This window comes from Oryctolagus cuniculus, chromosome 2, assembly GCF_051225735.1.
Source record: "Oryctolagus cuniculus isolate XC-2025 breed Fujian yellow rabbit chromosome 2, ASM5122573v1, whole genome shotgun sequence".
NCBI classification, from domain to species: domain Eukaryota; kingdom Metazoa; phylum Chordata; class Mammalia; order Lagomorpha; family Leporidae; genus Oryctolagus; species Oryctolagus cuniculus.
In genome coordinates, this window is record NC_142868.1 from 1,107,889 (window position 1) to 1,124,229 (window position 16,341).

At 45.7% G+C, this 16,341-nt stretch overlaps 1 protein-coding gene across 1 annotated transcript in view; it reads right to left on the reverse strand.

Moving 5' to 3' along the window:
• The window catches only part of POLN (DNA polymerase nu), a 192,512-nt gene that overhangs the window by 158,534 nt on the left and 17,637 nt on the right, over window positions 1-16,341 (reverse strand). The window contains exons 2-4 of the mRNA XM_089324955.1: window positions 13,205-13,284; window positions 8,890-9,363; window positions 7,256-7,437 (exon numbers count right to left, since the gene is read on the reverse strand). Coding sequence (XP_089181081.1) covers window positions 7,256-7,437; window positions 8,890-9,363; window positions 13,205-13,284 — 736 coding nt within the window. The remainder of the gene's footprint in view (window positions 1-7,255; window positions 7,438-8,889; window positions 9,364-13,204; window positions 13,285-16,341) is intronic.

A 16,341-nucleotide genomic window follows, 5' to 3' on the forward strand; every position in this document is an offset into this window, starting at 1 on the left:
GAGCTTCTTCCAAGTCTTCCACACAGATGCAGGGGTCCAAGCACTTGGGCCATCCTCTGCTGCTTTCCCAAGCCGATAGCAGGGAGCTGGATAGGAAGTGGATCAGCTGGGACTTGAACTGGAGCCCAAATGAGACGCCAGTTACAGGAGGCGGCTTTACCCACCATGCCACAGCGCAGGTCCCTTAAAGATTTTTTTTTTTTTTTTTTTTAATAAAGGAGCCAGCTGCCTCACTTCTCTGACTCCAAACTTCTTCTTCTTCTTCTTTTTTTTTTTTTTTTTTGACAGATAGAGTTAGACAGTGAGTGAGAGAGAGAGAGAGAGAGAGAGAGAGAGACAGAGAGAAAGGTCTTCCTTCCATTGGTTCACCCCACAAATGGCCACCACAGCCAGTGCACTGTGCTGATTCAAAGCCAGAAGCCAGGTGCTTCTTCCTGGTCTCCCACGTGGGTGCAGGGCCCAAGGACTTGGCCATCCTCCACTGCCCTCCCAGGCCACAGCAGAGAGCTGGACTGGAAGAGGGGCAACCAGGACTAGAACCCGGTGTTCATGTGGGATGCCGGCGCTGCAGGCAGAGGATTAACCAAGTGAGCCATGGTGCTGGCCCCCCTTAAAGATTTTTTTAAGATTAGGAAACAATGAGAAGTCAGAATGAGCCAAATCAGGACTATAAGGAGATGCCTGTGATTTCCCTTCAAAATTCTCCCCAGATCGCCCTGCAGGAGAGACAGGCAGGAGCACTGTGGCGGTGGAGACTCTCTGAGGCTTTCCCAGGCAGTTTTCTGTTAAAGTTGTGGCTGTCTTTCTCAAAATACTCTCCTTACTCGCAGATACTGTTGTTCTTTGGCTCTCCAGAAAACCAACAAGTAAAATGCTTTGAGCTTCCAAAAAAACATTTCTATGACCTTTGCTCTGGACCAATCCACTTTTGCTTTGACTGGACTATTTCCTAGTAGTCGTTACTTTTTTTTTTTTCCAAGAGAGAAAGCCATAGGTCTTCCATCCAAATGCCTGTATTGGCTGGGGCTGGTCCAGGCAAAAGGCAGAAGCTAGGAACCCAAGCCAGACCTCCTATGTGGGTGTCAGCAACCCGGTACTTGAGTCATCACCACTGCCTTCCAAGAAGCACATTAGCTGGAAGCTGGAACTGAGTGGGGCCAGGACTCGAACCCGGGCATCCCAAGTAGTTCTTCGACAGGTAGGCCAAGTGCTCGCCCCTCATGCTGCATTCTTGGCTACAGCTCTATTCCCACAACTTGGGAAAACTGCCCAACTGCTGTTTGCAGGAGGGAACCCCTGGGTCCCTCGGGCAGGGAGCTGCCCCCTGTCCTATGTTCTGTGCCTCTGTCCACACCCCCCAGTGCAGCGGGAGCCACATTTGCTGTGCCCCTATTGGGATGCACCCTACAAGTTTGCTCTCCCCACTGTATTATGAGCTCACTGAATGCAGGATTCATAACAGCTAACATTCATTGAACACGTACCACCTGGCAGAAATACCACCAAATACTTCAGAAGGATGACTGAATTGAAGCCCCATCCCAATCCTATTAGGTAGCACTCAATCTATTTTCTGAATTAGGGAACTCAGGCTCAGAGAGATTAAGTGATGTGCATTGCTACAGGCTGCTACATGGCAACACCTACACACCACGCCTTGCTGCTGCAGGGCCCAAAACAAGCCAAAGCTTTCCCTTCATAGTAAATGTTTATTAATACACTAATAAGGTTCTTTGACTAGAACTGAGGAAGAAAGAAACCAGAGCTCCACACATCAAGTAGGTAGCTAGATTTTGTCTTGCACCACAGATAATTTTAGCCAAGGTTTTTTGCATTTTATACGATTTTATTTTGGCTTCCCTGTAATAGAGAAGCCAAGATGCTGGGGAGGGCCATGTGCCAGTATCAGGGCTTCAGATCTTCTCTTGGCTGGACTGGGGAGGGGTACATGGGAGAGAAGGGAAGGGAGTGAAATGCTCACAGGGGGAGGCAATAAAGCTGGGCGGAGCTCCCTTCCACTTGACCCTTGTCAGCCTGAGACTCAACTACATTCTCTCCCACGAACAACAAACGTGGACGGGAGCAAGTCGGCTTCTACCTTGCCAAGACAAACAACAAAAATAATATCTTGTGAGATAAAATGGGTAAAACATGGGGTGGGTGCTCGATGTGGTAGTTATGGGACACTGCAATCCCATATTGGTGGCCTTGGCTCGAATCCCAGTTGCACTCTCAATCCTACCTTCCTGCTAATGTGCACCCTGGGAGGCAGGAGGTGATGGCTCAAGTACCTGGGTCTCTGCTGCCCATGTGGGACATGAACTGAGTTCCAGCTCCTGGCTTGACCCTGACTCAGCCATGGCTGCTGCAGGCATTTTCAGGATCGAATCAACTGAGACAACTCACTCACACACTGTCTCTCAGCCTTTCAGATAGATCAATAAATAAATACTTAATGGCTAAAACATAAGTTGGTTATTTAAATGGCTAAAACATAAGTTGGTTATTAAGTCTATTTGTCACATTTGCAAAACAAAAAGGAAGCTATAGTACAAAAAGTTAGACTTGAGTTAAAAATAAGAGACTTTAGCTGAAATCTTAGGACTGATCTATAACTTCAATTATTTCTCAGAGCCTCAGTCTCCTCATCTACAAAATGGGGTTAACAAGATCTAACACAGGGAAATAGCACGAAGATGAAGTGAGATCATCTGTGCAAAAAGACCCTGCACAGGCAACAAACATCACCTAACATTCTGTACAAACATCACCTACGAGGGCGTTAACTTCAGCGAGATTCATTCAACTTCATCGTGAACATCAAAGATACGAGCACAGACTCAGGACCACGACTTCCAGCTTTATGCTACTCAAGGCAGCATCTTCACGTAGGCACTCTGAGCGAAGCCTCAACCCGCGTTCATTCAGTAAGAATGTGCGGAAATGCTAACTGAGCCCCTGCTCTGTGGCACCGTTTTGGGCTGCGGGGATACAAACATAAACAGAACGCAAAAAGTGTCATTCTCAGAGAGTTTCGAGGTAGACACAGAGTAAACAAAATAAGTAAGTCATATACACAGAATGATACTGTTAGGCAGGAAGTCAGTTATGAGCGTATGTGTGTGTGACATAAAGGCCTACAGAGAGGACGTCCATGTCCAGCACTGCATCTGCATCTCAAAGTCGTCCTGGTAAGATTTCAGGGGCATCCGGGTATCCTGCCCTGCCCCCTTCTACCAGATAACCACCTGCCAGATGGGACACCCCCCCCCCGCCCCCTCTGACAATCTTCCACAATCTCCCAGGTGCAGCCCAGTATCTGCATCTCAAACACCCTGCTCCGGATCCCCATTCTTTAGGGGGTCCTGCTCACCCTTCCTCTGAACCCAGGATGGCGCCAGCTAGGCTTCCTCCTGTCTGATACCTTCAAGGGAAACCTCAGATAGGAAATTCTTAATATTTACAGCCATAAACTCCTTTGTTTCAGGAGGAGATGTGTGAAGACAAAGACCCATCTCCTTAAAAATCCCCGGCCTCAACCGGACTGCGCGCTCAGCCCTCTGCCTCTCTGCTGAGCCGCCCGCCTGCCTGCCCAGGTAGAATCCCTCCACTCAACCATGTAACCTCGCTCTCCCCCCAGTCCGAGCAATTGTGCACTCTCTCTCAGGTCCTGTCTGGAGAGGTGTCCATCTGTTCTTACAGATGTCCCTGCCCTAATAAACCTTGCTATTTTACTTTTCCATTACTCTCTGTCTCACGCCTGAATTCTTTCTTGAGTGAAGACAAGAACCCTGCCATTCACCGGTAACAGTATTATGGTTAGGTATTACAGGAATACATGAAGAACATGTGGCACAGTGGGTTAATCCACGCCTGCAACACTAGTTAGAGTTCCTGTTGCCCAGTTCCCTGCTAATGTGCTTGGGGAAGCGGTAGATGACGGCCCAAGTGTGTGGGCCCCTGTAACCCCATGGGAAACCTAGATGACGTTCTAGGCTCCTGGTTAGGTCTGGCTCAGCCCTGGCCACGGTGGCTATTTGGGGAATGAACCATCAGGTAGAAAATCTGTTTCTGTCCCTCTGCCTTTCAAATAGTTTTTTTAAAAAATGAAGGAGAAGGAAACAGGGGCTGTGTGTGCTCTTTGGGGGGGTGGGGGGGGCACTGTTTTATGAAGGACAGTCAGGGCAGGCCTGGCCAAAAGGTAACACTCAAGTAAAGATATGAAGGGTAAGGTGAACTAAAAGTCTAGTTGTTCTTTACAGAAAGTTTTAGCCAATAAATTTGGAAGAAAGTAGAGTTAAAAAGAGCACCATCTCAGTGCCAGTGTTTGGTGTAGTGGCTAAAGCTGCTGCCTGCAAAGCCAGCATGCCATGTGGGTGCTGGTTCAAGTCCCAGCTGTTCTTCTACTACTACTACTACTACTACTACTACTACTACTTCTTCTTCTTCTTCGATTTATTTATTTATTTATTTATTTATTTTTTTGACAGGCACAGTTAGAGTTAGACAGTGAGAGAGAGAGACAGAGAGAAAGGTCTTCCTTCCATTGGTTCACCCCACAAATGGCCACCACGGCCGGCACACTGAGCTGATCCGAAGCCAGAAGCCAGGTGCTTCCTCCTGGTCTCCCATGCAGGTGCAGGGCCCAAGCCCTTGGGCCATCCTCCACTGCCCTCCTGGGCCATAGCAGAGAGCTGGACTGGGAGAGGAGCAACCGCGACAGAATCCAGCGCCCCAACCGGCACTAGAATCTGGGGTGCCGGCGCCGCAGGCGGAGGATTAGCCAAGTGAGCCGCGGCACCAGCCTAGCTGTTCTACTTCTAATCTAGCTCCCTGCTGATGCGCCTGGGAAAGCTTTAGGGCCCTTGACCCACGCGAGAGACCGGGAAGAAGCTCCTGGCTCCTGGCTTCGGCCTGCCCCGCCCCCCGCCCCCCGACCCCCCACCCCCCGGCTGTTGCAGCTATTTAGGGAGTGAACCAGTGGATGGAAGACTTCTCACTCTTCCTGTCTCTCTCTCTCTCTATATATAATTCTTTCTTTAAAAAAAAAATCACCAAGTCACTAGCCATTATCAAATAAGTAATTCAGATGATACTTATCCAAGGACAAAACTACAAAGGGAAAGTTTAGTGGGGAAATTTACAATGAAGGTATCCTGCTGATATCACCTGACCCAGATGGGGCTGGCGTGCTGTGGTGCAGTGGGTTAATGCCCTGGCTTGAAGCACCGGCATCCCATATGGGCACCGGTTCTAGTCCTGGCTGCTTCTCTTCCAGTCCAGCTCTCTGCTATGGCCCGGGAAAGCGGTGGAAGATGGCCCAAGTCCCTGGGCCTCTGTACCCATGTGGGAGACCCAGAAGAAGCTCCTGGCTCCTGGCTTCGGATCAGCCCAGCTCCGGCCGTTGCAACCATCTGGGGAGTGAACCAGTGGATGGGAGGCCTCTCTCTCTGTCTCCACCTCTCTAACTCTTTCAAATAAATAAATCTTTAAAAAAAAAAAAAAAAGGTAATCATATAAGACACACAGGACACCCTGGTAAGTGTGAACTTTAGAAAAAGTCAATAATTTTTATCTGAAAAAAATTTAAATATTTTCAGTCATATATTCATTCTTTCAGGATAAGCATGTCCCATGAACATTTGGGACACAATTATACTAATATATTAGTTGTTGTGTAATTGAAATTCACATTTAGTGTCCTGTATTTTTATTTGCTAAGTCTGGTCATTGAGCTGCATCACGGTTGGAGCATGGAGGTGTTTTGCAAAAAATGTTGGACCTGAATAACCAAGGCTTTAAAACTGAATTCCAGTTTACAGTCACTATGGAGTACAAGAGAACAAGCTAAAGAACCACACAGGGACACCAACAGATAAACTCAGGACATGGCACCTCTGCAAGATGGGGTGGAGGTGTTCAGATTAGAAGAGGCATGACACCAAAGGCTACGTGTGGGCCTTGGTGGGTTCCTGATCCCACTAAGACAGTGATGGAAGGACATTTCTGAGACAGTCAAGTAACTTCAAATGTGGACTGAGTGTTCAATTTACGTTTGAAATGGAATTGTAGTTCTAACAACAAAAACAAAGGAGCTGTGTCTTGAGACGTACAAGGTGATTTACATGTATGGGGTTTTCTTTAAATTCCAGCTCCCTCCTCCGCCTCATAGAGAGGGAGATGAAGTATGAAAAAATCTTTGGGCCGGCGCCGCGGCTCACTAGGCTAATCCTCCACCTTGCAGCGCCGGCACACCGGGTTCTAGTCCCGGTCGGGGCGCCGGATTCTGTCCTGGTTGCCCCTCTTCCAGGCCAGCTCTCTGCTGTGGCCCGGGAGTGCAGTGGAGGATGGCCCAAATCCTTGGGCCCTGCACCCCATGGGAGACCAGGATAAGTACCTGGCTCCTGCCATTGGATCAGCGCGGTGCGCTGGCCACAGCACGCCGGCCATGGCGGCCATTGGAGGGTGAACCAACGGCAAAGGAAGACCTTTTTCTCTTTCTCTCTCTCTCTCACTGTCCACTCTGCCTGTCAAAAAAGAAAAAAATCTTTGATCATGTTGGTCTAGGAGGATGTGACTACTGCTCTGTACTTTCATGTTTCACAATTCACTTCTGGTTTGTTTGTTGTAGGGAGTGGACAGAACAAGGCCTTGAGCTGAGGTAGCTCCACAGGGTCAGGAACTGTAAGGAGGCAGGCCTCAAAGGCCATCGTAGCACGTCCCACTTGGTCTGAGACATGAGCAGGAGCTGATAAAGGGTCTGGGCAACAGGAACATCCCTGCCTGCGACCCAGTCCTGATTCTAGGAGGGCAGGGTCAGGTGAGACAGGTTCTAGTTGCAGACATGGAGCTTTGAAATTAGTGCTGACCTCTGCGGTATGGAGGATAATTTACTGTGTTCCTGCAACAATAACTTAATTTTCTAATGCTGTGAGTGAGTGAATGAGTGTGGTGGGGAAAAACAGCTGAGATCCGGGCCACGGCAGGGCCTGGGATGGTGTCCTCTCCCCAGCTTCTCACCATGAAGCTGACTCCAATCCTGGAGCAGGTTTCCAAGGAAGAATGCAACCTCCATTCCAGAAGCTCTTTGGAGAAGAGTGGCTCAGTGTTTGCAGAGGTTTCTAACATTTAGAGCCATTCCATTTGCACACCAAACTTTTAAACATTTACATTATGAATACTGGAGTTTGGGGGACTTGGGAGGGTAAAGCAAGCATGTAAGTAGGACTTCAGATAATGAGTGGAGATTTCTTACCTGGCAAATTGATTGTGTGCCTCCTGTTCTTGGCTGGCAAGACAAGAGTGCTCTGTTTGTATGTAGATGCACTGATCCTCATCCAGAATACTCCCCCTGGCTGCAGCAGCCGGAGCAGCACTGCCGCCCTCCACCTGGCAATTCAGTAGCACCACAATTCCTTTGACAGACGAAATGACAGCCTGTAAATAGACAATAAGTTTCAAAATGGAACAGAGACAATACATCTATTCAAGAAAGATGTCACACTTCCTAATGAAGTGGACAGAAATAGAAGAGGCCTAAAAATAAACTTGGAAATGGACAGCCTTTTAATGACTGTCAAGCATAAAAACCAAACCCCATGATCTAACTCTACATCTGGCCTCTAACATATCCAACATCACAAAGCAAGTCTCAGCCAGCCCAATACAGGAAAAAGAGATACAAGGCATATAAATCAGAAAGGAAGCATTACACTGTCCCTATTTACAGATAACATGAATATCTGCATAAAGCAGCTAAAGGAATCTTAAAAAAAAAAAAAAAAAAGAGTCCTGGAACTAATGTGTGATTTAGCAAGGTTGCAGAATACAAGATCAAAATACAAAAATTGGGGCTGGTGCTGTGGCACAGCGGATAAAGCCTCAGCCTGCAGCAGTGTCAGCATCCCATATGGACGCTGGTTCAAGACCCAGTGGCTCTTCTTCAGATCCAGCTCTCTGCTATGGCCTAGGAAAGCAGTAGAAGATGTCCCAGGTCCTTGGGCCTCTGTACCCATGTGGGAGACCCAGAGGAAGTTCCTGGCTCCTGCCTCTGGATTGGCACAGCTCCAGCCATTGTGGCCATTTGAGGAATGAACCAGTGGATGGAAGACCTCTCTCTCTGCCTCTATGTAACTCTGCCTTTCAAATAAATAATCTTTAAATACAAAAATTAAAAATCAAATGTATTTCTGCAAGTATATTCTACAATAAACATGTGAAAGCTAACATTTTTTAAAACTATCATTCATAATTGCAAAAAATGATACTTAGATATAAATCAACAAGACACATACAGCCCTGTGTGCTGAAAATTATAAAATGCTGATGAAAGAAATCAGATTTAATAAATAACAAAGATATACCATAATCATTGTGGGAAACTGGAGAACAAGCCAGCAGATGGGTGGTCTCCAACTCCAACCCCAGCCCCCCCCAACACACATACACTTCTCAAATCAATAATTTTTTAAAAATCAGATGTGGGGCTGGTGCTGTGGCATAGTAGGGTCAGCATCAGCCTGCAGTGCCGGCATCCCCTATAGGCACTGGTTCAAGAACTGGCTGCTCCACTTCCCATCCAATTATCTGCTGTGGCCTGGGAAAACAGTAGAAGATGGCCCAAGTCCTTGGGCCCCTGCACCTGTGTGGGAGACCTGGAAGAAGCTCCTGGCTCCTGGCTTCAGATTGGTCTAGCTCTGGCTGTTTTGGCCTTTTAGGGAGTGAACCAGCAGATAGAAGACCTTTCTCTCTGTCTCTCCCTCTCTCTGTCTGTAATACTGCCTCTGAAGTAAATAAATAAATCTTAAAAAAAAAAAAAAAGTCAGATGCTAGGACAATGCACTTCTTTTATAGTGCCAGACAACAAACAAAAACCAGTAGTTTACCGACCTGGTCAGCACTTAGCTGGGTTGAACCATCCTTATACATCAGAGTGACCACCAGAGCTGCTGCCCGATTGAGCATTTCAATCAGCTGGTTTTTTGTCAAATCATCCAAATACCTAATGTCACAAAGATGTTCCTTGACTGCTCTTGAGTTCCCAGAATTTAGGTGGGCTTCAGCCTCGTCCGGTGCCGTCCGTGTGCCTGCTCTCTCGGGTGAATTACCGTGTGCACTGTGTTTCCTTTTAAGAGTCATGCTTTCTTTACTTCCCTGCTTCACACTGTCCGTGAGGAAATGCTTTCTTGTACACTCCATTTCCTCTGGAGTCCACTGTGGAACTGAACAACTAGAACGAGCCAGTGAGTGGCTGTTCTTCGGTTTCTGGTCAGCAGACAGCCAATCTGTGGGCCAGGTACTGCAGGACTGAGAAGAGAGCTTGCTGGAACTTCCTGAAGTCTGACTTGTCAAAGACAGAACATTCTACAGAAAAGTAGAAAATACTTCATTTTAATATGGACCCAAAAGATAGATTATAAACCAAATTTATATAAGGTAATGTAGGGAATATAAGATTTATATCACTATGACCAAACTTTTTTTTCTTTCAAGATTTATGTTTTATTTATTTGAAAGGCAGAGTTTCAGAGAGAGGGAGAGACAAAAAGATCTTCCATCCACGGGCTACAACAGCCAGGCCTGAGCCAGGCAGAAGCCAGGACCCGGAACACCATCCAGGTCTCCCACACAGACGGCAGTGACCCAAGTACTCAGGTCATCTTCCGCTGCTTTCCCAGGTGCATTAGCAGGGAGCTGGATTGGAAGTGGAGTAGTCAGGACTCAAACTGGCACTCCAATGCAAGCAGGGGCTTAATCTGTTGCACCACACACCTGCTCCGGCCAAACTCTCAAAAGAACATACACGGTGTCCTCTAGCGATTTTTCTCAACCAAGGTAGGCATGCATATCTGGGGCCAGCACCAGGGCACAGGCTGCCTGCAACGCTGGCATCCCATGTTGGAGTGCCAGTCTCAGCTGCTCCACTTCTGATCCAGCTCCTTGCTAATGCTAGTGCAGATAATGGCCCAAGTACTTGGGTCCCTGCTACCCATGTAGGAGACCAGGGTAGACTTTTAGGTTCCTGTCTGGCCCAGCCCCACTGCTGTGGGCATTTGGGGAGTGAACCAGCAGATGGAAGATGTCTCTCTCTGCCTCTCTGTCTCTCTGTCACCCTGCCTTTCAAATAACATAAGTAAATCTTAAAAATAAAAAATAAAGGGGCTGGCATAATGATGCAGCCAGTTAAGCCACTACCTGCACAGCTGACATCCCATATATTATATCAGTTCAAGTCTCGGCTGCTCCACTTCCAATCTAGCTCCCTGCTAATGTGCCTGAGAAAGCAGTGGAAGATGGCCCAAATCCTTGGGCCCCTGTACTTGTGTGGGAGACCTGGAAGAAGCTCCTGCTCCTGGCTTTGAACGTGCCCAGCTCTGGCCACTGTGGCCATTTGGGTAAATGAATGATCAATCTCTTTCTCTCCCTGTCTCTCTCTCTGTAAACTCTTTCACATAAATAGGTAAATCTTTAAAAAATAATAAATAATAAAAACACAGCTTAGGTCACAAACTAACCAAGGGAGAAAAAGTATCCCATTCCATTATATGATTCACTTGCAATAATATATTATTTTCTATGTTTATTCTCAAAGTTATAATACATGCTGTTTTGAAAAATTGTATGTTAATATTAATTTTAAAGGAAATGCTTTAATATTTGGTCCTATAGAATGGAAAATTTAATATTTATTTTTATTGCAGAAAAATACGATTTTTTAAAGAACGTAATATAGTTTTCAAGAAATGTTTAGCATAAAACTATACTAATTAAAAATTGTATAGAGAAATATACAAGAAAAGGAATTCAAAGATCAAAAGAAAAATATAAAATTTCAAACTGTTGAAGATCTTGCTAAGTTATTATTATTATTTTTTGACAGGCAGAGTGGACAGTGAGAGAGAGACAGAGAGAAAGGTCTTCCTTTTGCCGTTGGTTCACCCTCCAATGGCCACCACGGCCGGCGCATCGCGCTGATCTGAAGCCAGGAGCCAGGTGCTTCTCCTGGTCTCCCATGCAGGTGCAGGGCCCAAGCACTTGGGCCATCCTCCACTGCACTCCCTGGCCACAGCAGAGAGCTGGCCTGGAAGAGGGGCAACTGGGACAGAATCCGGTGCCCCGACCGGGACTAGAACCTGCTGTGCCGGCGCCGCAAGGCGGAGGATTAGCCTACCGAGCCGCGGCGCCGGCCTCGCTAAGTTATTTTTAAAAGGAATGAACATCAAATCGCCAGAGTTCAGTATTTAACTGTAGTGGATATATTTTAAATGGTGGTATAAGAGTTTTTAAATTTGGGATGAATATTTTAAATTTCAACTTTAAACTATGTTACGAGGTAAATGGCTTTTCAAAATTCTTTTGCAAGAAAGGGAATAAAAACGTTTAAGCCCTCTGCCTTAGAAATCCAAGGGGCGGCCGGCGGCGTGGCTCAATAGGCTAATCCTCCACCTTGCGGCGCCGGCACACCGGGTTCTAGTCCCGGTCGGGGTGCCGGATTCTGTCCCGGTTGCCCCTCTTCCAGGCCAGCTCTCTGCTATGGCCAGGGAGTGCAGTGGAGGATGGCCCAGGTGCTTGGGCCCTGCACCCCATGGGAGACCAGGAAAAGCACCTGGATCCTGGCTCCTGCCATCGGATCAGCGCGGTGCACCGGCTGCAGCGGCGGCCATTGGAGGGTGAACCAACGGCAAGGGAAGACCTTTCTCTCTCTGTCTCTCTCTCTCTCACTGTCCACTCTGCCTGTCAAAAAAAAAAAAATAAAAATAAAAATTAAAAAAAAAAAAAAAAGAAATCCAAGGGGCAAACTTGTGTACCATGAAGAGACAACTTCTCTTTGCTTACAGAGGACTGAAGAGAATGGTGTCTGCTCCGTGGAGCACAACTCTCCCTCCCTCCCAGGGTACATAACAACACACAGGTCCTCTTGTTACCACACTGCACTACAGGGAGTTCAGGTGTAAGTTCAGTAGGGTGGGACTGCAACACAGCTGGTTTGCTAGAGTTTGTTCTCTTAACCACCATCTACCTTCACCACTGTTTCACACACACAGTCTTTAGTAATGTGACCGCTTACCTCTCCTCCCTAGTCCAAACCATAGAACTCACCCACGGTGAATTGTACACACCTATCTTTCTGCACTTCTATTTATTGCCACCACCCCAAAGATCTAAGCTTTCTTCCCTTAACCTGAAACATTTTCTTAACCGAAAGGTGGGGACCTTTAGGTTGCCTGACTCATAATCATTCATTAGATCTCAACTCAGATAACAATCTCCATGCCTCACAAAGACGTCCCAGACTCCTCTCCCCACCACCCAGAAAAGCAAGATGAAACAGCACAAAACCTGCTGGACAGCCCTCGTATGTCCCCATGCAGAAACCTGTACCTCTGTCTTCCCCTACCCACTATCCAGATCAAACTATAAGCTCTTAGCGTGCAAGAACCCCATCTAAAAAAAAATTGCTGTGGCACAGCAGGTTAATGCCTTGGCCCAAAGCACCAGCATCCCATGTGGGCACCGGTTCTAGTCCCAGCTGCTCCTCTTCCGATCCAGCTCTCTGCTATGGCCTGGGAAAGCAGAAGATGGCCTGGTGCTTGGGCCCCTGCTCCTGCGTGGGGGCCATAGGGAGAGGCTCCTGGCTCCTGCCTTCGGATCAGCACAGCTCTGGCCATTGCAGCCATCTGGGGAGTGAACCAGCGGATGAAGACTCTCTCTCTGTCTCTACCACTCTCTATAACTCTCTTTCAAATAAATAAAAAATAAATCTTAAAAAAAAATAAAATAATAGAACACTTAGTAAGTATTCTTTGGACAAATGAAGATTATCCGTTTAGAATTAAGCACATTTACGGGGCCGGCGCTGTGGCACAGTGGGTTAACACCCTGGCCTGAAGCACCAGCATCACATATGAGCGCCAGTTCTAGTCCTAGCTGCTCCACTTTCGATCCAGCTCTCTGCTATGGCCTGGCAAAGCAGAAGATGGCCCAAGTCCTTGGGCCTCTGCACCCGCATGGGAGACCTGGAAGAAGCTCCTGGCTCCTGGCTTCGGATCAGCACAGCTCCGGCAGTTGTGGCCAATTGAGGAGTGAACCATTGGATGGAAGACCTCTCTCTCTCTCTCTCTTTCTCTTTCTCTCTGCCTCTCCTCTCTCTGTGTAACTCTGACGTTCAAATAAGAAAGAATTAAGCACATTTGTAATGATTTACCTTTTTTTCCAGTGATTGATTCTTTCCATCTTCAGGTAGTACTGAACACTTAACACTGGATTTGTTTATCGCTTCTACAGCTTTTAAAAACAAGAAAGAAACATGATGCATCAAAGGAACATTGAAATATAAATCATACAATCAGCTAAACACTGAAAATAGCCTCTATATTCAGGGTATTTATTCACTACTGACTTACCTAAAATTCACGTCTAAAATGCATATTACATTGCAACATTTACATAAAGTACCTTCAAATTAACTGGAGGCAAATCTATGTTTATTAAAAATCATTACTTGGCATTTACATTTGAACACTTGATTCTGAAAACGCAAAGTCAACATTTTTACAGAAATCTTGTTAAGTATTAAAAGTCTGAGTAAATCCTTAAAATGGATAATATTGCAATGGAACAATGAGAGATTCTGGCCATTGCAGCCAACTGGGAAGTGAACCAACAGATGAAAGACCTCTCTCTGCCTCTCCGTCTCTCGTTGTGTAACTCTGACTTTCAAATAAATAAATAAATCTAAAAAAGTAAAAATTAAATTAAAAAAGAAATAAAAATAGGAGAAAATACTACATTTACAATAGAAAAAAAAGTTATTTGGGGGCATAAATTTCACAAAAAAAGCACAAAGATCCCAAAGATGAAAACTTAAAAATCTTATTAAATGGAATAAAACAAGAGCTGTACAAGTGGAAAGATAAAGCATTAGGACATGTATCAGAAATGTTTACTTCTGGGGGCCTGCGCTGGCACAGTTGTCAGAATCCCACCTGGAACACTGTGTCCAATATCAGACCACCCGGGTTGAAATCCAGCCCTGCTTCCAGTTCCAGCTTACTGCTAATGCACACCCTCGGAGGTAGCAGGTGATGGCTCAAGTACCTAAGTCCCTGCCACTCCTAAGGGAGACCAGGGTTGAGTTCTAGGCTCCTGGCTTCAGCATGGCCCACCCTTGACTGTTGCAGACATTTTGGGAGTGGGTGGAATATCTATCTAAATGAAAATAAATAAATTAAATATTGTTTTAAATAAAAATATTTAATTTTTCCAAATATACTTTTTAAAAAAAAATTTGAAAGGCAGAGAGATCTTCCATTCTCTGGTTCATTCCCCAAACGGCCACAATGGTCAGGGCTGGGCCAGGGCAAAGCCAGGGGCTTGGAATTCCATGTGGGTCTTTCACATAGGTGGCAGGGACCCAAGTACTTGGGACATCTTTCACTGCTGTCCCAGGCATCTCGGCAGTGACCTAGATCAGAAGTGGAGCAGCCAGGACTTGAGCCAGAGCTCCTTTGGGACACTGGCACCACAGGCAACAGGTCACCCTGCTCGCCCAACACCAGCCCCGTGGCCTCTCTTCGAAACATAAAATCGAATGCGATGCCACTTACAGACCTACCACTGGGGCCTTTCAATAAACAAAACATTTTCAAAGTATATGTGAAGTACTAAATATATGAAGATAGACAAGAAATTTAACTTAAAAATTTGCCTCGCTATATTATCAGAACATAACATAAAGCCACTGAAATCAAGTCAACATGGTATCTGAATAGGAAGACAAACAAACAAACAAACAAAAACCTTAGAACAGTCCAGAAACTAATGCCAGGACTCTTGAGAACTTACTATACAATAAGGACAGTATTTCAATTTGGGAAAAATGACATGAATAAATAGGGCTGGTTCATTCAATAAAGAAAACACACTGGGAAACTACTTGGAACAAAAACAACAAAGGGTCAAAATCTGTATTATACAATATGTTCTTACACCTTGCCAAGAAAAACAAATCAATAGAAAAATGAACAAGGGATAAGAAGAGGCAACACACAAAATACCAAATCCAAACAGCAAATAAATACAGCATAAAGCTCAAATCACTAGAAGTCAGGGAAATCAAAGTTGCATCTTGGTTAAGGACAAACCACATACACGACCTGGTCCCACAAGATAATACTGCCTAGTGATGTCACAGTTGTCTTAGTTTATATACTCTGTGATGTGCACACAATGACAAAATCGCCAACAGTGCATTTCCCAGAATGTATTTTTGTGAGCAAGCAACACAACTGTAAGTATAGTGAGATGGAGTGAGGAAGACAGTCTCACGCAGTGCTGGTAAAACGTGAATAGCTGTGACTTTTGTGAGAAACAAAGTGTCAACACTTACTAAAATCAAAAATGCACCCATCGGGGCAGACATTTTGCCTAGTAGTTAGGCCAACAGTTAGAACATCTGCATCCCACTCAGAGTGCCTGGATTTGACACCAGCTCCAGTTCCTGATTCTAGCTTCTTGCTAATGCAGGCCCTGGAGGCAAGAGTGATGGCTCAAGTAACTGACTCCCTGCCAACTATTTGGGAGACCTGGTTTGAGTTCCCAACTCCTGGTTTCAACTGCTCTGGTTGTTGCAAACATTGGGGGTGAGGACTAGCAGATGGGAGACCTCTGACTATGTTTTACTCTCTGTCTCTCAAATAAGTAAGTCTTTTAAAAATACACACATTGCTCTTGGGAGTTCAGAGGAGTAACCCAAAGGTAGCCCAAGATGGGCCGCTGGGGGTGTTTGTAATGCTCTGGTTCTTGAGTGGGTGCAGCCTGTGACATTCTGAAGTACAAACGTAGGATATGTGTGGTTATATATATGTATATGTATACACAGACACACAGGCACAAGAGAAAGTGAACTTCAATAAGAACACACAGATATATATTAAACTGGCAATCTAATCAAACAATCTCACTTGCAACTGTCTTATAGCAATTTAAGCAATAGTAAATAGGCTTAAACCAAAATGCTTAAAGTAGTGTGGCTCATTATGGCAAAGGACTGAAAACAGTAGATATCAATCAAGAGGGAAATTGATGAATAAATTATGTAACATCCATATCACAAAATGCACAGCCATTAAAAAGAATGACTTAGCTCTATCAGCTGCCTGAAAAAGATAACTTCATTTTCTAAGACGACGACCAAATTTCCCATTTATACGCCTGAAGATGTCACACATGTACAGGATCAAAGGGAGGTCTACATTCAGCAAGTCAACTGGAGGCGTGTCTTCAGCGCAGTTCAGACAGCCCCAGGGACAACCACAGCCCACACTGGAGTGGCTGGGTTCT